The following is a 27,701-nucleotide window of genomic DNA, read 5'->3' on the forward strand; positions in this document are numbered from 1 at the left end:
ATGAGTTACCAACCTGATTCTGATGACTCCCTTAAAAATCCTGACTTTTTGCTATCCGAGTCTGAAGAAAACGTTGAATTGGAATCAGATGACAATTGCACAACCACAGGTTCGATTTCTATCAATAGGAGCATTGCAAAAGCTGCTGCAACCGATGCACCTTCTACAATTACTTCTGTGTCTGATAGCGAAAATTCTGATCGAAGTTATACTAAAAAGGGAGAAATGAGAAAGAGAAAAACCTGATAAAACAAAACAGAAAAGGAAAGAAGAGCAGGTTCAGTAGCAACACAATTTGCGACCGGCGTGCGTTGTGTGTCGTAGATAATGTAAATGTTCAATGAGAATCAACGCGCATCAATCAATAAGCAGTACTGGTCCATGAATTGAAGGATTTTTGTTTCGTCAAAAGTCACCGTGACTGATGTAAAGAGACGACGTGGTCTAGTCTAGCAAAAAGTACTCGGAAAAGAACTTTTAAGTATTTTTTAAAAAGTGGGGGTGAAAAGCACGAAGTGTGCAAAACATTCTTTTTGAGCACTTTAGGGTATAATCCAAAGAACGACAAAGTCATAACAAATGTTATGGCAAAAGAGGACCCTGCAAATATCGTCAGAGGTACTTTTTTTCACGATTTTTGCTATGCGTTTCCATGGCGTTTCGTCCTGTCTATGACCAATAGCTCAATTGAAGGGCTCGATGCAATAACCAGTCAAATGCCAATTTTGGCCAAAATTAGTTTTTGTTCGTTTTTCATTCTAAAAAATACACCGCATCGTGTGGTGCAAGAGCCGTCCACATATCATGAAATATTTGTCACGTAGCTGGTTCTTGCTGTAAACATCTTACCATATCGCATTATGGGTATAAATCTTAGACCATATAGTACATGGACTGCTATTAGCCCTATGCTTTCAACCGAGGCACGTGGCGCAGTGGATGCGCTCACCGATGCCATTCGGAAGGTTGTGGGTTCGAATCCCGCTGCCGACTGCTCTGTCTGGGGTTTTGTCAGGGGGTTTTCCTCAGACATACGTAGCTTCGCATAATGCTAGCATTATGTTGAAATCTACGAGGCAAATGCTGGAGCAGTACTCTCCCCCTCAGCACCCTAACTCCGTTCCTTCCGTTCCAATCCCTAACTTTACCCATCCTTACAATCCCGTTCTCTGGCTGAAGAGGGCCAGGAAGCCCTGAGCAGCCCGCCTCCGGTATCCCTGTAGTCAGGGGTGCCGGAGGAATGAAACACGTTGACCTTTTTTTTTTTTTATGCTTTCAATACAAAATGGATGGTCACGGATAGAGGGCACTGTAGTCGTGGGTATGTGAATCTCAGGGTAAACTAAAGTCGTATAAACACCACTCGGATCCCGTAAAGAGTAGCTTTTATAGTAACCGCGTAGTACGGGAAGCTTTCAATCCTCCTGATTATCTTCTATACGTCCACAAATCGCAATAAGTTTGCTTTTTTTGGCATATCTAGGCGATTAATTAATTGACGTTTGTTAATTTATAGGTTGACAGTCTCAAATCGTGTCTAATCGGACAACTTCGGATAGACTCGTTTACCCTGAAACTCACATACCCAGGCGATGTCCTTGACTATATTTTCGTTACAATTAGCAGTCCATGTACTATATGGTCTAAGGTATAAATAGACAGAATTCTATTGAGATCAAGAGTCGGTCATGTTTCTCACATGTACGATTATTGCTACCAATATTTTTCTAACCTATGCATTTCCATTGTGTTTGCCGGGTGAAGAAAAATGACTGATTCGGATATTGTGGACCCTTTTCATACGTCTGACGATAGTAATGATCCTGATTCAGAGCGATTCAGAGGTAAAAAACTTATTGGACGAGAATGTAGATGCTCATTCTGATCCAGGGCCTTCATCAACAGGTTATAATATAATATACCTGATATGTTCTTCCTTGGGTGCTGATAGACACTTTTTTATAGGTAAAAAACGTCTCCGTAATGGTAACAATTGGAGACGCAATAAAGATAAGTGTTTAAGAAACAGTGGAATGGAATACGTTAGCCTTGCTATCGGTAAGAAAGTTGCAGCAAGGAAGCAGGGTCCCAGATGTGAATGTAAGGGTGCGTGTTACGACAGGCTGACCGAGCCTGAGCGTGATAGATCTTTTGTTTTGGGGGATGCAAGACAAAAACATCCAAGATGCATATCTTAACTCGTTGATAACAGCAAAGTAATTCGAAGAAGAAAACCTAAGCAGAATTCTGGCGCAGAGAAGAAGGTACGCAAGCAATACTCCTATGTGTATTCCATAAAATTGGGGACGAAGAAAGTAGATGTCTGTCGTACAGCTTTCTGCAGTTTACATGTTGTGGACAAGTCTAGAATCCATCAAATAGCACACTCCAGCGTTACGGACAATATCCTGGTGAAAAAAGATGCGCGAGAGAAGCATTCAAACCGTTCAAACAAAATGCCTGCGGAAATGCGCCCAGAATTATTAAATGGTGCTCCATCAAACAGTGACGGTGTAGCACAGCCAAGCGGCTGGATGAATACGGAAACATTTGTTGTATATCTCAAACACTTCATTAAATTCACGCGCCCATCAAAAGAATCCCCCATATTGGTAATAGTGGACAATCATTCTTCCCATTGCTCACTCGCAGCAGTTAACTTGTGTAGAAATCATGGTATCGTGATGGTCGGATTGCCTCCCCACACCACACATCGGTTGCAGCCGTTAGATGTGGGGTTTTTCGGTCCACTGAAAACATATTATAGCCAGGCTTGTGACTACTTTTTAATAAATAACCCCGGTAAAACCATTACCGATAAAGAGGTAGCAGCACTTTTTGGGCGTGCTTATTTAAAATCTGCAGTTGTAGGAACTGCTGTAAAAAGCTTTCAAAAGTGTGGTATTGAGCCGTTTAATCCAATGATTTTTGAAGATTCAGATTTTGCGCCAGCTTCAGTTAGTGAGAGAGATAATCCTGCAAGCGAGAATGTAGAAGGCGATGTGTCAGACTCAGATTCCTCAATGAATGAACCATTGATCAATATCATAAGGCAGAAAAACATCACACCACCTAGAGCATCCACGCCACCCAAAGCATTTACACCACCTAGAGCATCCACGCCAAATACGACATCCACGCCACCTAGAACATCCACGTCACCTAGAGCATCCACACCACCTAGAGCATCCACGCCACCTAGGGCATCCACAACCACCTACAGCATCCACGCCTCCTACAGGATCCACGCCTAGTACAGCATCCACGCCACCGAAAACCAAAAATGTGAGAATATTATTAACGGAACTTAAGCCATTGCCAAAAATTATTCGTGGACATTCAGGAAACAAAAGAAAACGACAAAAAGCCTCTGTACTGACATCTACACCTATGAAAACCGAACTTGAAATAAATGAAAAAAGTAATAACGAAAAGAAAAATAAAGTTAAACGAAATCTGGGCTCTAAGAAAGCATGTTCATCTAAAATTCAGGCTACCGTTGAAGATGTTTATTGTCCTGGTTGCGAGGTACGTTACTCCGAGCCTCTCTCGGAAGATTGGATACAGTGTTTGGAGTGTAAACAGTGGTGGCACGAAGCTTGCACCAGTTATGAGGGACAAAAGAAATTTACTTGTGATTTATGTTTGTAATCGTCAACTTGCCCCCTTATGGTCGTCAACTTGCCCCATATAAGGGGCAAGTTGACGAAAATGCACCGAATTAGTTTTTTATATTTTCTTTTCTTGTTGATATACATTTATTTGATCTTTTGTGTGACATAATGCAGGAAGTGCTTAAGTTATGTTACAAATATAGTAGAAGTTAAAAAAAGGTAGAAAGTATTTTTTCTATTTGTTTTTCCTTAACCACGTCAACTTGCCCCACTCTCCCCTATATATTTTTTGCTGTGTGCACCGGTCCGTATGCCAAAAAGACCGTATCCAGAAAACTGTGATGTTCATCCACGTATTTTTCCCAAATTATTTCGCCTTAGTCAGAGAATAAGTCAGCTACTACAGACGTTGTGTAATCCTCCCCTCTGATAATCCGTTCCACGAATCAACAAAGTCAAGGCAATGGACGGAGACGTAATAACTGAAGAGCGAACTTTTGATTCTCATAGCGTACCGCCGAATATTCTAGCAGGTAGCAGAAGCTCGGCCAGGTTGTCAAGTAGGAGAGCAAATAACACGATAAATAAGCGTATAAGGGAAACCTTTAAAATATTGCGGAAAGAAGCATGGCAAGCAATGGTGGCAATCACGAACGTAGATATAACTGACTGCGGAGAGGAAGTCAGTACACGGCCAATTTTACATATTAAAATTCCGAGCACCAGCAAACATGCGGTGTCCGCAAGATTCGTTACTATGAAGTTTCGGGATTAGGGACGAAAGTATTGGGCCTCCTTTTCGAAATCATAGTAGAAATATAATCCCCTAAACGAGGGTACGAAATTATGTACGATCTTATAACGAAAAAGTTTGCAGAAGCCCAGCACAGGTCACGTCAACTTTGGGTAAACTGGTAAATACAAAAGGAGTTATGCAAAAGAAATGCCAGAACCGGGGATTACACCTCGCGCGGTTAAATCTACCGAGTAAACGAAATATGCGCGTTTTACGTTTCCAACGAAATACTGACGACCAGTTTATCGAGAAGGGTGGTTAAAAAAAACGCCGACAAACATTGATGCGTTATAACCACAACTGAACGATAATTGTTATTCGTATTACAACTGGCGCACGGAGACTTCTTTTTAAGCCAACCCCGGTATAAAGAAACGATTAAATCAGGCAGAAAGTCGATGTCAAAATAGGACACGGCAAAATGTTGAAAATAAACAGAAGGTAATGCGTATCATGATGAGGAAATTCTAGACGCAAATGCAAGAGTTAATGTTATAATAAGAAGAATGTTATATGATATTATCCTGGCGATCCGCGATGAACTACGGGATCCAGTCACTTTACATTTATCCATTACGGCAATATAGTGCAGAGAATACATACTAGATCAAAATAAGGCAACATTTGTTACGGTTACCCTACATACACATTTCCAGAAATTCATGCCAAAATTACAGACCCGAAACAATCCAAGTAATTAGAAAACGGGTTTGCAAATTGATTGCGAAATCGTTACAACTCTGCAGCAAGATCTTTGGACGAAAGAACTAAAGCCCAATTACATTATACTACATTCCACTAACCTAGTTACTAAATAGGAATTCCGTATACTGAAGTTTCCAATCAGCGCTCACTTCACTGTTGTATAGTGCGCAACACTCCGCCAAATCAGCTTGTGTATAGCAACGTTTAAGCACCAAATTGAAAAAAGAATAATAAAGAAATAGGTCTACAAAAATTCGAAAGTTAATTTAAAAATATTGAAAACTTGCATATATATATAATATAATATATATTATATATATATATATATATATATAATATATATTATTATATACACGTGCAGTTCAGTGCACAGTGCAACTAAAAGAAGGCGGTAAAATGTGGAGTCGAAAGTGGATTTTGCGTCGTGACGAATTACATGATAGGTGCTTGTAACTTCCTATAGGAATTGGCTACGAATTAGATAACCGATCCTTTTGAAAAAAATTACATGGTTTTAATAGACACCAGAATACAGAAAGTTTGAATACACAGTTTCGATAATTAATTACTTGATGACATCAGTTTTAATCTTGCAACTGGGCGAATCTTTCCAAAGTTTATCTTTTAGTACGCAGAGTACTAAACTCCATCAAATTCATCCGAGTGGGAGGAGATTGCGAAAGAGTTTTATATTAAGTGGAATATTCCGAACACATTAGGGGCAACCGAGGCACGTGCCGCAGTGGATGCGCTCACCGATGCTATTCGGGAGGTTGTGGGTTCGAATCCCGCTGCCGACTGCTCTGTCTGGGGTTTTGTCAGTTGTTTTTTCCAGTTTTAATTTAAAATGGTTTTGATGTCTCTTAATCAAAATAAAATTCAATGCATATCGAGACAACGCATTTGGGCGTTTCCTCACCCCAATTACTTTGTTTCAACGTATATTTGTTTATCGCTCCAATTTTTATTTAAGTTATTAGTTCGTCCAAGTCGTATATACGTAAAGTATAGGTTACCGAAAGTAAGGGAAACAAAACTAATATCAGCGAAAATCTGAAAGCAACAATAATCAAACGAACACAATTTAGGTTTTCTTCGTTGTTACGTAATTGACGGCATTTGAGGTTTCTGCTTCTTCTATTTAAAATAATTTCTGGTCCCAAACAGGATTTGTAAAATTTTCTAACTTTGGCAACATCGTGGAAGTCCATATCGTCGGATCTTTTTCAATTACTTCCACAAACAAGTCATTTCTGTCACCTGTGTATATTATGAAATGGCACTTTGATGCTCCAGTTATATTTAATTGTCCCTGGACCTACGAGATTAATATGAGTATTACGTTTTGTTGTTTAGTTTTACGTGGTAGTAATAATGATGGTTTTTTTTAAACAAATCTCATCCCCCTTGATTTCTAACCATGGGACATATTTGTTCTTCACTGCCTCGATCAAACTAAATTGACTAGTAGCTACTTTATGTCAGCATTTTACCTCAACAATTTCATCAGCGTTTATGATGCCTATGAAATCAAACATTTTTAAAATTATAAATAAGTACCTGCATATTATACCATCTGGAGATGTAGCTAAATACCCCGACTCCATATCAATAAATATCCCAGAGGGATTAATGGGTTTGCCAATTATTTCGGAGTATTTATGAATTGCCACGATCTCGTTTGTTTTTCCATATTCAATAGCCGCCGAAGAAAAACTTTTGGTGCTTAATATCGATATCACTAGTGCGTCACATGGAGTGGAATCTCGTCGACGAATCACACTACCAAAATTGGGAAATTACTATTTTCAAAGTTACAAACCTTTAATCTTTGTATTAGCTTATCCACTTCATGCTGAAGCTGTTCGTCTGAAATTTCTGTTTTGGCAATATTGGGGCCATATTCTTGATCTTCTTTGGCTTGGCACACCTTTATTTTCTTTGGATGGTTGCCTTTTGCTTCATATTTCCTGTTTTTTAATCTGTTTCCCTGTTTATGCATGTAAGTGCGAAGGTGTGGGCCTGTTTCTTTGTTGAAAAACTTTTGCCAAGGTTTCTGATGCCACAAATGACCGTCATTATATCTAAGCCTGTGATAAAGGAACGAGTTTGAAACGCGTCCCTTTGTATTAAATTTAAACGTTTCCCCATGTTAAAACGGGCAAGAAGGCTCATATACAGTTCTGATCTATTATTTGTCTCATTGTCTATTAGCAGATGAGCCTTTATTAATAGCTGTGTTAATGCTGCATAGATATGGTGGTGTGCGCCAGAATTGATCAGTTCGGGTGTTTTATCTTCTTTTAAATCAGAATGAATTTTTTTCGCAACCCCACTTATCGTGCGCCCTTTCGTGGTAGGAATTTTGAAAACATTTTTGCAAAATCGGAAAGGGCATACGCGAAAACCTACCAAAGACGTGCCACCAGTCTTTCTAACTCTTATAGTTGATGGCTTCCAAACGACACTCGGTTTTTTCGGAAAAATTGCTTGTTTCATCCCCTCTACCACTCAAATTTTTTTTTACATACTTGTATGTAACACTCTGTAGAATGCAATACACAAAAAATATACCACTTTATTTCTGCCGACAGTATTATTTTACAAAGGTACAATTGGTAGACATAAATTTATAAGAGCACAGCAAATCGTTACGATCTTATCAATAATAACACACACACACACACACACATTGCTGAGCATAGTTATTGGTATTGGACCTTGTAGAATTGAATATTTGGATTTTATCACTCCTACAACCCTTTCTACATGTATTCGCACATGTGCAATTTGTTGACTGTCTTCAATATTATGAGCATATAGTTGACTTTTACCTTTAGTAAAAGCAGGTATAACTAATTTTGCTTGCAACAATTTTAAATCGTCATGAATTAAACAGCTACAACAATATCTTTGGGTAGAATGTTGTCTAAAAAATCACGCAATTGCCTAATCTGTTTATCAGAAAAGTGCTCACGGCAACCATTAATAATACAACTTATTGTGCGTTGCGGCGTGATACCTATTGAACCTTGTATTGTGATGTTTATAATTTGACCTGGATAATTAAAGGGAGCGTTGAATGAAAATTTCAAAGCAGTCAAATTGTAACTGTAGTTTTTTCTTTAAATACCTCTTTAAAACAAGAAGATATATTTTTTGTGCAACTTCACCATCTGGCCAATGATTTAAATCGAACGTACAAACAATTAATTACGATTGTAACGAAGCACCCGGAATTTCCCCATTTAGTTTGCCGTTTACAAGGACCACCCTGTATAGTAAGGATTGGTTTGGGCTTCGTTACGCAAGAAGACCGTGATATTGAGCATTTTCCGCAATGCCATGGAGATACCGTAATTAATTAGTCCGCCTACGACCGCTCCTGTTGGAATTTTGGAATTATTTTTGTAACCACCGAAGGATGTTGTCCTGGCGAAGATGAGGGACAATTAATATTCTTTGGTTTCAGCGCCGTTAATTATTTATAAGATGTTTTAGATTTCCATAATAAGTAAAATCAAGGATAGAACGAGTTCAAATCGAGTTGTTTACAAGTTTTGCGGTCCCGTCGGTATGCCTGCATGTTGCGATAAGAGTGTTAAAGCGATAGCGCCGTTTGAGAAGAAAGAGTCCAAGGGAGCTAGTTGCAGATTGGATTGATGAGTACTTAGGTTTGATTACGCTTAATTAGGTAAGCGCTGTTAATTAATGCCATGTTAATGGGCAGTAGTAAACCTTGTCAGAAACCGTCGAGAGAGGTGTCCACAGAGGCGCTGTAATTTTTCTAGTTGTTTGCAAGTTGTCCCAGATTTTTAAGATAATCACAGGAGCCGCAATTAATTAAAAACCGAATTATTTTCTACCGGGCTCGGTACGAGCACCGCCCGGCTTTGGAAATTCCCTGTTCCACTTCTACCAAAATTGGTTTCCTTTAAAAGGAAAATGCTCATTTTGGGAGGGATCTTTCTGCTTCATACTTTCGAGTTGTAAGTACGCCTTTTGATTTTTCTAATTTGCGAAACCGTATCATTCCGAATCCACCGAACCCCTTTTGCTTTACCCTTTTACCGTTTGAGCGACCGTAAGTCAATCCGTTGTCCTTTCCGTTTAACTACCGTTTTGAGTTTACCTTTTTGCACTACCGTAACTTTTACCCCGTTCCGCTAAGTTTCATTACCGCCTTAAGCTTACCGTATTTTCTATCGATAGTGTTACTACCGTTTAACTAATACCACCGTTACTGAACCAAGGTAAGCGCTTAATTTTCAATCTACGTTGATTAAAGGGGGGGAAGTATATTCTGTACTCCTTGTTTTTCCGCTTTTCGTTCCCCTAGACACCGCTAATTGATTTGTGATTTATTGTTTTATTCCCTTTAGGAAATTTACCGTCCGGGCCGTCGGCCATATTTTGTTTTAGATAATCCGGAAGTGACCGCCGCCATTTTGTGGTGATCCCTGACCGATCCCTGGTTATTCCGTTCTCCACTTGAGGATACCCGGAGGCTTTCCACCCCGTCCGCGAAGACCGAACCGCCCCTTTTCCCAAGACTTAAGGGGTGCAGATTAAGTCTTGGTGGCGCCCGAGTGACCGACCGACCGTCCCCGGTAATACCGTTCGTGCACGAGCTAAGGGGGAAGTTCGTCGCATATATTTTTGACGCCCGAGAGCAGGGACTTGAAGGGTACAACACCACCTCCGTTGGAACAACCACCGCCACCGGCCATACCGACACCAAAAACAACCACCGCACCGCTGGAAGTAAGGTCAGATTTTTATGATTTTTACCTACTTAGAACATTTTTCAAATTTATTTTTGAACTTTGAAATTTTTACCGACTTTATTTTTGGACTTAGAAATTATTCCGAACTTAGAAAATTTTTTTCAAATTTATTTTGAACTTGGAATTTTTTTTAAAATTTTTTTTGCTATCAACTTTTAGTATCCCCATTTCATTAATTGATTTGATTGTTTATTGTATAATCGAAACCTGGGAAAGACAATTGCGTTTTGAAGAATTGTTGTTGTTAATTAAATATTGCAATTCTTTTATTACTGTGTATTTATATATGACTATTATTGCGCTTTGAGAAATTTTTTTTTTTTCGCGCGTGTGACTTGATTTTGATTTTGACTTGTGTTGATACCATTTATTTTTGAAAATGCCACCCCCTATTGATCTTGATCCCACCATGGAGTCTGATCCCGAACTTATTCCTGAGGATGAACCGGTTACCGCCTTTTGCTACTGACGTCCGGGTCAGCTGGGTTTATAAGCTCCGCAAAGCCGAATTAATAGCCGAGTTGAATAAATTTAAGTTGAATACCGAAGGCACCCGCGATGAATTGTGTCGCCGTTATATCTGTTTTCTCCGCGAAGGCACCCGTTCTCCTCAGCCGTTAAAGTTGCCACCGAATATTACTTTTACCCCGATAAGTACGTCTTCCGCCACCGCCCTTGTCACCCAACCGCCGATTATGAGTCATTCATATTATCCGTCCACTGTTTCATATACTACCGCTGCTCAGGGATTTGCACAAACCCAACCGTTACCGCCAGTCTGGACTATGCCAGCATCTAATCCGTATGCTCTATCTGTTGGGAGTCCGCCCCAGATGCAGCCCTCCTCCGTCCCATTCAAAATTAAAACACGAGACTGGAATGTTAGCTTTGGGGGGAATACCGATCCCATTTCTTTCCTGGAACGCTTGGATGAAATCAGCCTTCGCTACAACATACCGGGCGAACAGTTACTTCTTGTGTTGCCAGAATTATTCACCGGCTTGGCACTTCAATGGTACCGAAATAACCGTCTCCGCTGGCGCACTTGGTTGGACTTCGTCACCGATTTTCAAAATTTTTATTTCCCCATTGATTATCACATTAACCTTGAGGCACAAATTAGCCGCCGTGGTCAAAGAGTTAATGAACCCGCAGTCCGTTACATTACCGAACTGCAAACGCTAATCCGTCGACATGGCCGTATGTCCCCTGAACAGGAGCTCTACTGGTTACACCATAACTTATTGCCTGAATACCGCTTATGTATCCGCCGTACCGATTGCCGTTCCGTAACCGAGTTGACTCAAGCCGTTAAGAATTATGAAGATGTGTACCGAGAAGCCCGTCAGGCTCAACCGTCCCGATTCACTGTTCCATTTAGTGGAGGTGATCAACCGAACCGTACCGAATCTACCAACCGTACCGATTCTTACCGAAACCGAACCTATTTTGACCGAAACCGTACAGATTCCGTAAACCGCACCGATTTTGCAAGAAACCGTACCGAAATCGCTTACCGTACCGATTTGAATACCAATAATCCACCACCGCTCCGTACCAATAGGTCAGTTAGTTTTGCCGAACCACTTTCCACTCAAAACCGAGGGCAGTTGGTTTCTCCGCCACCCATTCCGAGACAATCATTAACCCCTAGCCGGAACTGGACTTCTCGCAGTTCATCCGAACAGCCCAACCCCAATACCACCCGAAATTTACCGCCTTCCGCCCCTGTTAATACCGCTTCTAGGCCGCCTGCACCCAGTCATTCTGCAGAGTCCGATGAGGCTCCAGTTTGCTGGAGGTGTGGTCAAACTGGGCATTGGAGATCTCAGTGTCGCAACCAACCCATGCTATTCTGTTCGCGCTGTGGTAGACGAGGAGTAATGTCCCGAGAATGTGGGTGTCAGACCCAAAGTAATCCACCTAACCGTCCCGTCCGAAATTCCGCTGACACTTCTCCCTCCGCTGCTGCGATACAAGGTACCGACCCCCGTCCGTTTATTACAGTTCACATTCATGGCCACCCGTTTACTGCTTTGATAATAATAATAATATAATAATATTTAATGTCCAACAGAAAAAAAAACATTTTCCAATTACAGGACAACAACAGATTAATATGTATAGAGTACAAAATAATATAAAGAAAATGAAACGAAATTCTAACCTTATACAGTGTGTAACATAGTAGTACGCAAAAATCCATGAATAACAATAAAAGAAAATAATTAAATAAACAGATATACCAAAACATGTAATGCAATCTAAGGGGTAAACAAAAAATATTAACTAATACGTAATATAACTAACCATTTCGAGTAATGTGGAATGAAATAAGTCAATATTCGGGCAAATTGAATCAAATAATTTACATGCGTTTACAATAGGAGATTTGTATAAAATATTTGTGCGAGGTGAGTAGTTCTAGAGAATGAGACATTGAAACGAGTATTGTATGAAGGAATATGAAAATTAATGGATGACAACAAATAAGGTGCATCCAATTTATTGTGAATAATGTTATGCAGAAATGATTTTGATTGACACCGGATCTGCCATTTCATTCATTAACAAACATATCGCTACTATAGTTGCCGATACCGTCCGACCTCCGAAACATAAACAAGCCAAGAGCTTTACCAATCAACCCGTTAATATCCATAGCGCTTATATTGCTCCGATCACCATCCTGGAAACCGAAATTCCCCATTTAGTCCATCATGCCCCAGGTCTTGGTTATGAAGTACTCCTTGGAATAGATTTTCTCTCCAGAACCGAACTCCATTTCAACATGAAAACCGGCAATTTATTCCTTGGCAGTCTCCTTGTTCCTCGAGTTAGTCCCGTTTCTCAACAATGTACTCCCTGTTCCGTTATTACCCCGCTAACCGCCGTCGAAGAAACCGAATTACGAGATTTTCTTCAAACCGAATTACCACCATTCGAAACCCTGAATGGCTGCACCGACTTAATCGAACATGACATCAAACTCCGAGATCCCACACCGATTAAACAACGATACCGTCCCCAAAATCCCCGAATGTAAACCCTCGTTAATGAAGAAGTCGACCGTATGCTAACCGAGAACATCATAGAACCGTCCGAAAGTCCATGGAGTTCACCGATTGTCATGGTCCGAAAGAAAGATGGCAAGATGCGTTTCTGTATCGACTTCCGTAAAGTCAATGAAGTCACCGTTAAAGACGCCTATCCTCTTCCGTTTATTAATGGGATTTTAGACCGCCTCCGTCAAGCCCGTTACATTTCAAGCATCGATTTAAAACAAGGGTATTGGCAGATACCGCTTTCCAAAATTAGTCGCCCCATCACCGCTTTCACCATAGCCGGCCGAGGACTGTTTCAGTTCAAAGTCATGCCGTTTGGTTTACACTCCGCCCCAGCCACTTTCCAGCGTCTTTTGGATCGTGTCATTGGACCCGAAATGGAACCCCGGGCGTTCGCCTATCTGGACGATATAATCGTGCTGGGAAGAACGTTCCACGAGCACTTAGACAACTTAAGGGAAGTTTTCCACCGACTCCGATGGGCTAGTCTCAAAATCAATCCTGAAAAATGCCAATTTTGCCGTCCGTCTCTGAAGTATTTGGGCCACGTCGTGAGTGATGGAGGTCTACAAACCGATTCAGACAAAGTAGCCGCCATCCAGCAAATACCGACTCCGCACAACATCAAAGCCGTCAGAAGATTTCTTGGGGTAGCATCTTGGTACCGCCGTTTTGTTCCGAATTTTTCAAACATCGTATCCCCACTGACCAAACTCCTCCGAAAACACCAAAAATGGAGTTGGGGCGAAGAACAAGAACAAGCTTTCGAAACCCTGAAGAACCGTCTAACCAACGCACCGATACTGTCTTGTCCTGATTTCGACCGACCGTTCGTTTTACAAACCGATGCTTCCAACACTGGACTTGGCGCAGCTCTGACTCAGCAAATCGATGGAGATGACCGAGTGATTGCGTATGCAAGTCGCACCTTAACATCCGCCGAGACAAATTATTCCGTTACCGAAAAAGAATGTTTAGCCATTGTCTGGGGAATTGAGAAGATGAGACCGTACCTGGAAGGCTATCATTTCACCGTACTATCCGACCATCAGTCTTTACGCGGGCTGCATTCAATCAAAAGTCCGACCGGCCGTCTAGCAAGATGGAGTATTTTCCTGCAGCAGTATGACTTCGAGATCAAGTACCGAAAAGGAATCCTTAACCGTGTTGCCGATGCTCTTTCCCGTGATCCTTTACCTCATACGGAGACCGACACTACCGAAACTTCCGAAATACCGATTTTTGCCCTTGAATTACCCGAATGCTCTTGTAGTAGGGGAGCTAACACGAAATCCACTGAACGAGAATGATCACAATTTTAACTGATGGTGTTCCATTTTGCCCTATCAGAGTATGCTAAAATCGATCGTCTGCCGCCTCAGGTCATACGACTTAAGGCGCTGCGGGTACTTCTTGTGGTACCAATTCTGAAAGGTTGTTTTTCGAGAAAATAACTTATACACCAAATGAAAACGTTGATAATAGCTCTTAAAAAAATATTTAAAAAAATCGCGTACATTTGATAACTCCGTAAAAAAACAATTCTTAGTCGGTTTTTCACGAACTTTCTACGAATATAACTAGGTTATGGTTGAACGAATGAAGCTGATTTTTTTTACAGAATGATGATAGGTACTACTAATGACTTAACGGTGTTTCGTTTTTAAATTTTTTCTCTAATTACAAGATTATCTTATTATCTTAACATTATAAGATATCTTATAATTAGAGAAAAAATTTAAAAAAGAAACACTCTCATAGTCATTGGCTGTACCTATCATTAGTCTGTAAAAAAAAATCAGCTTCATTCTTCCAACCGTAACCTAGTTATATCCGTAGAAAGTTCGTGAAAAACCGACTAAGAATTGTTTTTTTACGGAGTTATCAAATGTGCGCGATTTTTTTAAATATTTTTTTAAGAGTTATTATCAACGTTTTCATTTGGTGTATAACTTATTTTCTCGAAAAACAACCTTTCAGAATTGGTAGCACAAGAAGTACCCGCAGCGCTTTAAGTCGTATGACCTGAGGCGGCAGACGATCGATTTTAGCATACTCTGATAGGGCAAAATGGAACACCATCAGTTAAAATTTTGATCATTCTCGTTCAGTGGATTTCGTGCTAGCTCCCCTACTATTGGTACCGAAATAAATTTAATGCCGTAACCGACCGACCCGATACCGTACCGGATTATTGCATCCGTAACAATAATTTGTACCGTCATTTTCATTCTAACACATTAAAAGATGAAACCGATCCGTGGAAACTTTGTGTTGCCAAACCGAACCGAAACCGTATCTTGCATGAAAATCATGATTCACCTACCGCCGGACATTTAGGTGTCACCAAAACCGTAAACAGAATTTTAGATCATTATTATTGGCCAGGTATGTTCCGAGATGTAGCTAAGTATGTCCGTCACTGTGAATCTTGCCAACGGTACAAGGTATCTCAACAGCAAGCCGCGGGGAAAATGCAGCTATATCCTAACCGTTTACCCTGGGACATTGTCAGTACCGACATTGTAGGCCCACTTCCCCGTTCCTCGAAAGGAAACCAATATCTTCTGGTTTTCCAGGACCGTTTTACCAAATGGGTATGTTTTAAAGCCGTTCGTAAAGCCACCGCCGCTACTGTTTCTCAGGCTTTATTTGAGGAAGTTGTTACACGTTTTGGTACACCGAGGATTTTGATTACCGATAATGGAGCCCAGTATGACAGCCGAAATTTCAAAAATCTCCTCTCCGAACTTGGTATTACCCACCGTTTCACACCGCCGTATACTCCGCAGGCCAATCCCGTCGAACGTGCCAACCGAACTTTGAAAACCATGATTGCGCAGTTTTGTGAAGAAAATCACCGGAGTTGGGATAGGTTTTTACCTCATTTCATGATGGCTATGAATTCCTCCGTCCAAGAATCAACCGGATTTTCTCCCGCCTACTTGAATTTTGCCCGTGAACTTGTCCTTCCGAATACTGTCCACCGTCAGCAAGAACCTCCGAATCCCGATACCCCTACCGACCTGACCGCCGAAATTCCCGAACACCGTAACCGTTTAGACAATCTTCAGGATGTGTTTCAGCTAGTCGCTAGGAATATAGGCCGAGCGTTTTCAAAGCAGGCGCATCATTACAACCTCCGACACCGAGAATGGAAACCGCATGTGGGTGATTTGGTACTCCGGAAAGACCACCCTCTGTCCAAAGCTGCCATGGGGTATGCCGCGAAATTGACGCCGAAGTACTCCGGCCCATATGTCATCCACAAAGTGGAGTCACCGGTGGTATTCACCCTGAAACATCCGTCCGAGAGGACCAAGATTCCGAGAGTCCACGTTAAAGATCTGAAACCCTATCGACCATAGGGTAACCGGTATTGATTTGACAATGCCCCGTAGTCCGTTCCGTCCCGGAGGGGAAGAATTTATGTGTTACACCGCTGTGACCGACCGTATAAGTTGGGAGTTTGTTCTTATATTTTTTTAGAATGTCCGACTCCGAAATTGAGGTGTTGAATTGGGTGGAGACGTTGGAGGGGGAAGAGTGCCCCAGGACTGTAAGCAACACGAAGGCGGAGACCTGAGCGGTAGGCACACAAGCCTCCCCCCGCGCCACCCGTTCGGTGGGAACCCAGACCGGCTCCGAGGAAGTGACCGCCCCAACTACGCTACGAGGACGAGTGGAGGAGCGCCCAACTCTGCTGCGGGTGACCAGTGCCAGGGACCCCGAATTTAGTGTAGGAAAGTTAGACGTCAAGGTTGAAAAAATTATATACAAGCATTTTTTAATGGAAACGTACCAGGAATAACTTCTTAAACAACATAGTAAAAGTCCCATCAAAAAGGACTATGGCAAGTTGCGAAAATCGGCCGCCATTTTGTTTTTGTCATTTTATTGCAAATATCTCAAAAATTATGAGGTTTATGATGAAAAGTCAAGAGAAAACTTTTTTGTAAAATGCAAAAATACACTTGATGTGATATATCAAAAGGATCTATTTAAAATTTAACAAAATTATTCATATGAAAACATCATTTTCGTCCTCGTCATTTTCAGGTATGATGCAGGAATTGCAGCAATCAATTCCTAAGCATTGGCCACACTTGGAGGAACATCTTAACCCTAGTTTTTTGCAGGAGCATGATTTGCCACATGACGCTTCTTTGCAGTTGCAGAAAACCATTTTCAATATGTCAGGAGGAGCAATTTCTTTTGTTGCGGATGTAGGAACCAGATGCCCCTCTCTATCTCGTTGCCAACCATAGGCTAATGGATTCAACTTGCATCCTATCCACTCTTGTACCTAAAAAGTTAATAAAATTTTATTATTTCGGCTAAGTAATGAATTAGAGAACATACCTGATAATAGACTCTCAAAACATGTTGTACAGCAGCATCTTTGGTTGGGGGAAGCGCTGCCAAATTAAAGTTTGCAGACAGACCTTGACGAGATGTTATTCTATTATACAAAGTATATCTTAACGTGTCAATATCTTCTTTGCTTTTCTTGGGCCTATATAACTTTGTAATGAATTGTACACCTGCTTCTATTAACTGATTCTTATCCGAATTTTGTTGATAAAATATTTGAAGTCTTTCGCATAAAGAAATGTCTTTCTTTAACCACTGTAAACAGAGTTTTTTGCTTTTTTTGAATATAAACGAGGTCGTATCACAACCTGATACAGCATGAAGAAACAATATGTGCTGTTTAACATGCCCTAGTTTTTCTTGAAGCTCCGATATGTTCGTTGCTTTATCAGCTTTAGCAGCTTTTCCTGGCCGAAGTAAAAACATTTTATCATATTCTGAATGATGAATCAACAGAACGGCAATATCTGTATCCTCAGATACAACTACGATTGGTCTACCAGAACTTGAAAGTTCTACTGCAGTTCTAACGATTAAATAGTCTGCGTCACTTTCAGCCACTTTTACCTTTAAGACTGTTTTTTCAAATCTAAACTTTAAAAGCTCTATCAGTTTCTGTTTGTTATTATTATTTCGTAAAAATTCTTCTTGTGGTGTAACAATTGTATTCTCCAACTTTACTGATATTTCTAAAGCATGTTGTGATCTGATCTGTTGCAAAGCATCCTTTGTTGAAAAATTATCTGAATTGTATCCATCAAAAACAATTACACAGTCCTGACCATAAACATGTTTAACATAATTAACATATTGGTCGCAAATTTGGTTAAACGTGGCAGGCTTCTGCCATAAAACTTTATGTAAGAGAAAACCGCCATCAATTATATGCATTGCATTTTGCTCTGTGCCCGAAGTAGGTGTAGTTAGAGCATCAAACTCTTTGAAGAGAAGGCTTTTTGTTCCTTTTCTTAAGACACCATCTTTAAACAGTGATAGCGGATATGGAGATAATTCGAACCTAAAACAGTCTTTTATTTCTTCTGGAGTTTTGTTTGAGCAAATAATTCTATTAAATAATTGCATAGGAGACACGTTCACGTAGTTGCTATTAATTTTAATGCTACTACTCATTTGTGAAAAGTTCTTAATCCGATCTGTTCGCTTGCACTTAATATCTGTGAATAATTTGCCTACATTGTTGGTGAGTAATTTTCTTCCAATTTCATCCGCCAAATCGCAGTTTATATCGTGTTTAGCTATACGTCCAGAGAACAGTGATGTGAACTCCTTGCATTTAAAAGGGTTGTATTCCTCTAGCCAATCTAAAATTTTTCGCAAGTCAGTTTCATCCCGTTGTTGGCGTGAACGACTTAACTCTATATGTTGTTCAGAAGAGACTGACTTACATCCCAGAAAATCTTCCATAGCTGTTGATACAGGCATACAAACTGACATACCTGCTATCCATCTGGCCAAAGAAGAATTAGTGAACCCACGTCCATGGGTTAAGCCTCCAGTGGTTTTGATTGACCTCATTAAATTCTGCTCGATGACCATATCGGTCCAAGTACCGGACCAGAAGTTATTGGTTCTTCTCACAGTAAACATTCCCTCAGAATCAAATTTTTCATAATTTTCGGGACTCATAGTATGAAGTTTCTGAATCTGTTGTAAATAAATGTGAGTACTTTTAGCATAATTGTTATGACCTGTTGCGTAGAATATTGGGATCATCAGTTTTAAACAGTGAGTATGAAGAGACCAGTTGCCTGATCTTTCTGCTCTAACAAACAACTTAATAATATTGACCAATTTAAAATAATTACACCATAACCGTGCGGTTCGACTGCTTTGAGAGAGCTCACTAATTTTAAGATCAATTTTTTCCAACATGTTCTCGATCAACTGATTAATTTCGACTTCATTTGCTAAAGGCCGATTATATAAAATACAAATTTCCTCAATATTGTCATCAGTTAGAACTATGTCAGAGAGTAGCAGTAAGCCAAGAGCTTCCTGTGTAAGAAAATGGCATCTTAGAGCTCGTGCATATGCGTGACCCGAAATCATGTGTGGAACAGTATTCTTTGCATATATCCTTTGCCAAAGTTCTTCGATTCCACTACCGGACATTATATTCCCAATGCTTCCCATAAATGACATAAGAGTATGGAAGCCGCCGAGTCGAACTATAACTTTAGACAAGATACTACTTGAGTTGGATGCTTCTACGATGTCCACAGCTTTTTAAAAAAGCGGTTGATCAAAGGTGACAATACAAGGTTTATTATACGAGCGGCATTTTTCAGCTGCAAACAATAGTGCTGTGTGTATAGTACTTAAGTTTGAAGGGTCCAAGTTTATGAAGGGCAGAGGTGTTATAGTGCTAGTCGTAAATTCTATATCATATGAGACAGAAGACATATATCCACTCCATGATACTTTTTTATGGAGATATTTAGTACCAAGTAACCAAAGTGCATCTAATCTTGCTGCAATTTTTTCAACTTCAGGTTTCAAAAATTGTATTTCCGGCATTGTGACTGTTTTGAGACCAGACTTTGCGGGTTTATTGTAAAACTGAAAGAGATGCAAGAAGTTAAAAAAACTCTATTTCTCTTTATTTTTAACCATAACAATGCTTCTTTCCCTATTTATACAGGGGAAAGCAAAAAAATATATATTTAATAAATCAAAAACTAACCTGTATTGGTAAACTTCCGAAGTGTCCAATTTCGCTGGCTTGGATTTTTTGCTTAGGTCTTGGAACCTGAAAATTTTCTGTTGCTGGTTCAGGAGTAATGCATATGATACCGCCCATAGAGTGAAAAGTCCCATGTCCATCGATTGTTCTGGTGTTGACGTCGGCGTTATCAAAAACGAACTGCAAAAAACTGTCCGCTGGGATATTTTCCTGAACATTTTGAATTGCTGAACTTTCAAAATTAAGACACTCTGAATAAGAAATGGAAACGCCGATAGTCGACAAAATATCTATCAAATTTTTTGAGCCATATTTCCTATGTAGAAGTGTTCCGAGGCCAAACATTGTGGGTGATACGAAGGATCTTACTCTAACTAAAGAAATGATAAAATTTTCCAACGCAGCTACCTTTGTTGTGTATGCAGCTAAGTTTTTCTTATCTTTGAGAACCAACTCGTGAAAAAAAGATTTAAGAGAATCAGGAAATTCCTCTGTTCCTCCAGTTTTAATATCATCTAAGTTTGGATAATTCTGCAAATTGCATGTCATACCTCTAATATCCTCTCTTAAAATTTTAGCTGCGGCAGTTACAATTTTTGCACGATCAAAGGTTTTATCCTTTGACCACTCTTCGCTTAAAAGTTTTTCACAGTTTCCTCTAAAACTGACGATACTTTGTTTTCCTGATAGAGAAGATATTATTATACTATCTTTATACTTTTTCTTCAATCTCATTTTCAAGTTTTTTTCAGACCATGGCTGAAAACTCTCTGGTAAAAGGGTAATCATCATTTCAATTAACTCTTTAATTGCAAACTGACAATTCTCGGAATCGTTTTCAATAAAATTACAAATTTTTTCAAAAGCCTCTTCTAGAGGAGGATTTACCGGTCGGCCTACATGATCCTGAGATTTATCTTGCATAAATTTATTAAAGCAATTCACATGATAAATCGCTTCTGCTGCAACCAGGTCTATTTGATTATTTATTTTATTAAATATTTCCAGCCCCCACTTGTCATTTCTTTCATTGCAGCGGTTAATTATCTTATTTTTAAATTCTAAAGTGCAGACCTGGCGAAACTCAACATTTTTCTTATATTTCTTAATGGCTTGTATATCAATGTATTCGTCGCATAAAAAACAATGCTTCTTAAAATCAAAACCTTTACTGATCGATCTCAGTAACTTAGATGTACTTGGGGCGTTACTTTTTAGTTTTAATAAATTGGTAGGGTGCGTATATTTATTTCTACATTCTTTGTGTACAACAACGCTGCACACATTTGTTAAATTTTGCCACAAACTATCGTTACGTTCCTTACTAGCCCTTATTATTGTTTCAATTCCTTTCTTGGTAACTTTCACTACATCTTGGCCACTTTTATCGCAAATCACACAAATAAGTTCATCAGCCATACCTCTAAAGAGTCTGCAAACAGGTTAAAATAGAAATATTAAGCGTCGCAAGTTCCAAACAAAAACAATAATTTTATTATTCACACGAAAACCAAGCCGGAAACAAACGTATCGAGCGCGTGAAAAATGACAATAAATCAAAATGCTTCATGTCGCAACTCGCAAGGTCTAGTCAGCTGACGCGGCGTTGCCAGTTCTGATATCGGTACCTAAATGTCAGAAAAACATACTAATAAAAAGAAGTTTTATTCGAGGCTATGACATTAAAGTAATTAACTAAATACTACAATCAGATTTTTTTTTATTAATAACTGTTAATAATATTTTTTGTGCATTTGAATATAAGTTGAGAGAGGGGTGTCAAAACTATATTAGTCGATGTATTTTTTCATTTAAAAAAATAAATTTCTTTTGAAATTTATCCGTAAACTTAATAGTTTTTGAGATACAGGCATTAATTTGAAAAAATCAAAATGGCGGCCATTTTTTTGCAACTTGCCATTACCAGAATCTACGGGACTTTTAGTATGTCATTTAAGACCATATTTTAAGTACTTTCCCGCTAAAAAAAAACATTTGTATATAATTTTTTCAGAAGTTTGGACAAAATTCCGACAACTTGACTACACTAATTGGCGGTTCACTTGTGTTGGAGGTGCGGGAGGCTCGGGCATTGGCGGAGAGCATGCCCGGCCCCACAGGCCACCATTTTTTGCTCGAGGTGCGGCGTAGTGGGAAGACTATCGGCGCGGTGCCCGTGCCGCCCTAGGATACCTGAGACCCGGGACCCGAAGGGGCATTTTGCCCTGGGGGGGCCACCACAATAACCATGTTATCCTCGAAAAAAAAAGAGGAATAAACCGATCAGTATAGCAACCGAATTTCAATATTCCGTCCTGTTTTCCCGTCCCCGAGTTTTGTGTTTTAGGATACCGTGCCGAAAAGAGTTCCACTCTTTTCTTTCCGAAGATAGGGGAGTGTGTAACGAAGCACCCGGAATTTCCCCATTTAGTTTGCCGTTTACAAGGACCACCCTGTATAGTAAGGATTGGTTTGGGCTTCGTTACGCAAGAAGACCGTGATATTGAGCATTTTCCGCAATGCCATGGAGATACCGTAATTAATTAGTCCGCCTACGACCGCTCCTGTTGGAATTTTGGAATTATTTTTGTAACCACCGAAGGATGTTGTCCTGGCGAAGATGAGGGACAATTAATATTCTTTGGTTTCAGCGCCGTTAATTATTTATAAGATGTTTTAGATTCCCATAATAAGTAAAATCAAGGATAGAACGAGTTCAAATCGAGTTGTTTACAACTTTTGCAGTCCCGTCCGTATGCCTGCATGTTGCGATAAGAGTGTTAAAGCGATAGCGCCGTTTGAGAAGAAAAAGTCCAAAGGAGCTAGTTGCAGATTGGATTGATGAGTACTTAGGTTTGATTACGCTTAATTAGGTAAGCGCTGTTAATTAATGCCATGTTAATGGGCAGTAGTAAACCTTGTCAGAAACCGTCGAGAGAGGTGTCCACAGAGGCGCTGTAATTTTTCTAGTTGTTTGCAAGTTGTCCCAGATTTTTAAGATAATCACAGGAGCCGCAATTAATTAAAAACCGAATTATTTTCTACCGGGCTCGGTACGAGCACCGCCCGGCTTTGGAAATTCCCTGTTCCACTTCTACCAAAATTGGTTTCCTTTAAAAGGAAAATGCTCATTTTGGGAGGGATCTTTCTGCTTCATACTTTCGAGTTGTAAGTACGCCTTTTGATTTTTCTAATTTGCGAAACCGTATCATTCCGAATCCACCGAACCCCTTTTGCTTTACCCTTTTACCGTTTGAGCGACCGTAAGTCAATCCGTTATCCTTTCCGTTTGACTACCGTTTTGAGTTTACTTTTTTTTACCTACCGTAACTTTTACCCCGTTCCGCTAAGTTTCATTACCGCCTTAAGCTTACCGTATTTTCTATCGATAGTGTTACCACCGTTTAATTAATATCACCGTTACTTAACCAAGGTAAGCGCTTAATTTTCAATTACGTTGATTAAAGGGGGGGAAGTATATTCTGTTCTCCTTGTTTTTTCCTCTTTTCGTTCCCCTAGACACCGCTAATTGATTTGTGCTTTATTGCTTTATTCCCTTTAGGAAATTTACCGTCAGGGCCGTCGGCCATATTTTGTTTTAGATAATCCGGAAGTGACCGCCGCCATTTTGTGGTGAACCCTGACCGATCCCTGGTTATTCCGTTCTCCACTAGAGGATACCCGGAGGCTTTCCACCCCGTCCGCGAAGACCGCACCGCCCCTTTTCCCAAGACTTCGGGGGTGCTGAGTGAAGTCTTGGTGGCGCCCGAGAGACCGACCGACCGTTTACTTTGTGAATTGAATCGTACAATTATATAATTAGTCATCCATTAAAGGAACTTGAAATAATATTGTGCTTTCATCTTTTAAGGTACCGGTTGTGCACGAGCGAAGGGGGAAGTTCGTCGCACGATTATAAAATATTTTGAAACTGTAGTTGGTGAAATTGCATATCTGAACGATAACTCTTTAAAATAGCCCCGTATAATGCTTTGGTTTAACATCATTCCCTTTAACCGATATGTTAAAGTGTAACTTATGGCCGTCTGCATCTATCTTGAAATAAGCCGAGCTCACGTAAGAGCTTAAGTAGTTAAGCGGGATTAGAGTTCAGTTGTAATGCACCACGCTTTTTTTCAAGCAAGCTTTGTTAAACTATGTTTGGCAACATTGCATTTTTACAAAAATATTGTAAACATAATCTTATTCACTGTTTGCTTTTATTTTTTAAACAATTACTTTTGTTCCTAAGTCAGTTAAGTAGGAGTAAAGAAAAAGTTAATTTTTTAAGCGCCGAAAAACATCACCTTTTGACAATAACTTTTATAGATGATATATTGCTGCCTATATTAGATGAAATAAAATTTTACACGTAACATAATAATTTGTGGTCGTCCACAACATTCATGTTGCTTGGAGACCACAACGTTCCAGTACTACGAGGGAGATTTTGTCTCTATTAATTTTAATACCTTTTACTTTGAGGGTTTGCCGAATCGTATTTACAGTTTCCCTACAAATGAATATAACATCTTTTGAAGGGACAAACCCCCTTTGTCCTCGTTTGTCCTACATGTTCAGAAAATAGAGACAAGTCCCAAAATCACCACAAAACTGACCCAAACAGAAAATAGTGCACATACGCCATCTACCAGCAATCGTAGTATGTAATATTGTCAACATAACTGACCAGCGCAATGGCCACTTCCGCCACGTGCTGGGCTATTCTCCACCATCGTTACATTCTTCTCTTCTCTTACTTTTTACTCGTACTCGTAGGGATAAAATGATGTATTGTAGTAGAAAACCAAATTGAATTCGTGACAATACAATGCTGTTTATGAAAACAAAACTTCAATTTTTACTAAACGAAGATAAATTTTATATATTTAATAAATTAAACTTATGCAAAGCGCAAATGCGTAAACTGTAGGTGCACAAATATGTATGTATGTATTTTCATGCAAACAAAATCAAATTTTAATTATAATTTAATGATAATCCAAATCTAGTGTATAAAAATAATATATTTAAAAAATAATTCTAATACTAAAACTACAAATTCATTTACATATTTTTAAAACAATTAATAATTAAATATTTTTCAAAATTTTCAATTAAAAATTTTTGCCTTCGGTCGCTGTACATGTGTTTTGAAATAGAAAAAGATCTTTCTACATCAACAGATGTTATTGGGGCGTTTTTCAATTTTACTATTATTAGCGGATCAATATTAAAATTAGGAATCTGCTCTACATCAAGAATTTTGGAAATATTCTTTATCTGTAAAAACCCTGAATTTTTTTCAATCACATTTTCAAATTTTTGTAACACAGCGGTACCTACTTCTCCTTGAACTATTTTGCAATAATTTTGGAAATTGTCTACTAGCTTTACCGATTCTGTTAAGGACATGCCTTCCTTTTCTAAATTTTTTATTATTTCTGGCACAAAACTATAATGTGATTTAATAAAAGCCAATTGTTGCATTAGTTCAGAAGATGTTACTAATTTTTGAGATTTCTCTAACGCAATAGAATTTTTATCTTTAATGTCCAATACAACTTTTGCAATATTTTGAAAATTGTCTGCATAAAAAATAGCCGCTTTAATCAAAGTACCCCATCTGGTTAATATGGGTTCCGGTGGCAACTTTGTATTTGGAAGAGATTCTTTGTAAAGTTGAATTCTTAGAGGGGCCTTTAAAAATACCTTTTTTATATTATTAATTAAATCATTTACTAAAGGAAATCGTAATCTAATCTCTTCAGCTTCTCTATTAACACCATGAGCTAAACAAGTAATGTGCATTAAATTATCGTAAAATATTTTTAAATTTTGGGCAGCTTTGATCATGTAGGGAGCCGCATCAGATAGCATTAACAAAACGCGTTCTGAAGGAATTGTACCTGGTAAATAAAAGTGAGACAACCCTTCTTGAATACATCGTGTAATAGTCACATTATTTGTTTTGTCCAATTGTTTAGAGTATATCAAATACGATTTACTACTTTTATCTTCATGAAGGATTCCAATTAACATATTTATTCTTGGCGGTTCTGATGATTTGTTTCTTTGTCTTGGTAACTTTATCTTGTTGTTTTATTGATCCTTCCTTCCTCTTCAGAGATGTTAAAATTTCCGCAACTTGCCTTGATCGCTTTCTAGCCTTTTCAACAACACCTGAAGAAGTACTTGAAACTGGATTTAGTTTATTCAATAGCGTACCTGGAGTATCCCCTTCTTGAATTGTTGTGTCATGGACAGTTACTGGCGATACATTGTCCTTTGTTGGTTGGGAGTCATAGACCGAGAGCCCGCGTAGAAAATACATCGTCATGGGTACAAAAGGTTTGATGTAACCAAGCAGTAGAATGTCACCGTGCGATTCCAAAATCGCCCGTCTGCCGGCCGGCGGCGGTCAACTTAGCGCGGGGGCGAATTTTGAAAACTGTTCCAAATCACATAATACATCGTCATTGGTACACGTATGATTTTTTGCAATCTGATCCGGAAATATGTACCCAATTCGTAGTTGCAACGGCAGACGTTGTATCTGGGCAACTTTTCCGAGCAGACGCGATTAAAAACATTAAAAAATTATTAAATACCTCGTCATAAGGTACACGCTCGAATTATAGCTTAAAATAAAGCTCTTTGAATGTAGAATTTGGGAAAACTAACGAAAACGCGGCAGACGGTCGCATAACTATAGCAGACGCCTTTGAAATTTATAGCTCGATCTGCGTTTAACGCATTACTCCCCGTGCGATAAAGCGAGAGCGCTGTCACACAAGCACGCTCTGTCGTATAGGTACTTGTAAAAACGGAACTACAGCTGAAAGTAGGTAAAATGTAGGCATGCCACAAATAATGGGATTTATGAAATTTTCTCAACTGTCACAAAACATGACCAAAAATATGAAAACATATATTTCTACACTAGGTATACATGTAGGTAAATGCAGTATTAATATGTAAATAACGACTAACACAAGCTACAAAACGTTATATAAAAAAGTGTTTGGAAATTGGAATGCAAATATAGAATATAGAAAACGAATCTCATCACCAAAACTAGCAACAAAACAACAAAAAAGAAGAAAATTCATATCTGGGATAGGTATTCTGAAAAATAAATATAGTTCTTATTAATACTATAATACACATGTATTTGGGAATACTTACATCATATTATCGGCTTCACTCGTCTTCATCACTGGAGGATATATACAATCTTTCATCTCCCGGTATATATTTGGCATCGGATGTGTCATTAGTTATGCATATTTCTTCCAGAGTTGAAGGCGTTTGTGGACCTACAAACCACTGAGGATACAATTTGTCATCGAGCAGCACCCAGCCGTGTTCTGTAGGATTGTAGAAACTGATATTCGCGTTGCACTGCACCACAGAGCACAGATTTGGTTAACACGTTTTATTTTACAGTGCAAAACATCTCTGCAAGGAGGCAGTAGACTGCCATCAAACTTTTTGAGACTGTCTAATGGATTAGTATGTTCATGTTTTGGTTTGTAATGATTTAATAATGTGTCAAATCTGGCTTCATTAATACATGCACCGGAACTGACCAGTGAACAAATAAGCGGCATTAAACATTTCTTATGCAAAATGTATAATCAACCCAATTATGAA

General features: G+C 39.2%; 2 protein-coding genes across 2 annotated transcripts; both read right to left on the reverse strand.

The window, feature by feature from the left end:
* Nucleotides 1-16,988: 16,988 nt before the first annotated feature.
* LOC116158592 lies at nucleotides 16,989-18,988 on the reverse strand. The gene is made up of 3 exons (XM_031471402.1): nucleotides 18,799-18,988; nucleotides 17,330-18,663; nucleotides 16,989-17,273 (listed from the first exon to the last, which is right to left on the reverse strand). Exons 1-3 carry the CDS (start codon nucleotides 18,986-18,988, stop codon nucleotides 16,989-16,991), a joined length of 1,809 nt encoding a protein of 602 aa, XP_031327262.1.
* Nucleotides 18,989-19,588: 600 nt separating this feature from the next.
* On the reverse strand, nucleotides 19,589-21,158 carry LOC116158595. The gene is made up of 2 exons (XM_031471404.1): nucleotides 20,046-21,158; nucleotides 19,589-19,921 (listed from the first exon to the last, which is right to left on the reverse strand). The coding sequence occupies exons 1-2, from the start codon at nucleotides 20,967-20,969 to the stop codon at nucleotides 19,589-19,591; spliced, it is 1,257 nt and encodes a 418-aa protein (XP_031327264.1). The 5' UTR covers nucleotides 20,970-21,158.
* Nucleotides 21,159-27,701: the final 6,543 nt, after the last annotated feature.

Source organism: Photinus pyralis, unplaced genomic scaffold (genome assembly GCF_008802855.1).
Source record: "Photinus pyralis isolate 1611_PpyrPB1 unplaced genomic scaffold, Ppyr1.3 Ppyr1.4_LG1, whole genome shotgun sequence".
Classification (NCBI taxonomy): Eukaryota; Metazoa; Arthropoda; class Insecta; order Coleoptera; family Lampyridae; genus Photinus; species Photinus pyralis.

Bases quoted from the DNA above. Each gene is read 5' to 3' on its own strand.
- LOC116158592 (XM_031471402.1), bottom strand. From the start codon at position 18,988: ATGAGTCCCGAAAATTATGAAAAATTTGATTCTGAGGGAATGTTTACT. The intron at 18,664-18,798 runs GTATGTCAGTTT...GAAAAATTTTAG, and splicing joins TTTGGCCAGATGGATAGCAG to ATTGGCTAGAGGAATACAAC. The intron at 17,274-17,329 runs GTATGTTCTCTA...TTAACTTTTTAG, and splicing joins TTTTGAGAGTCTATTATCAG to GTACAAGAGTGGATAGGATG.
- LOC116158595 (XM_031471404.1), bottom strand. From the start codon at position 20,969: ATGCAAGATAAATCTCAGGATCATGTAGGCCGACCGGTAAATCCTCCT. The intron at 19,922-20,045 runs GTTAGTTTTTGA...CATCTCTTTCAG, and splicing joins TCGGAAGTTTACCAATACAG to TTTTACAATAAACCCGCAAA.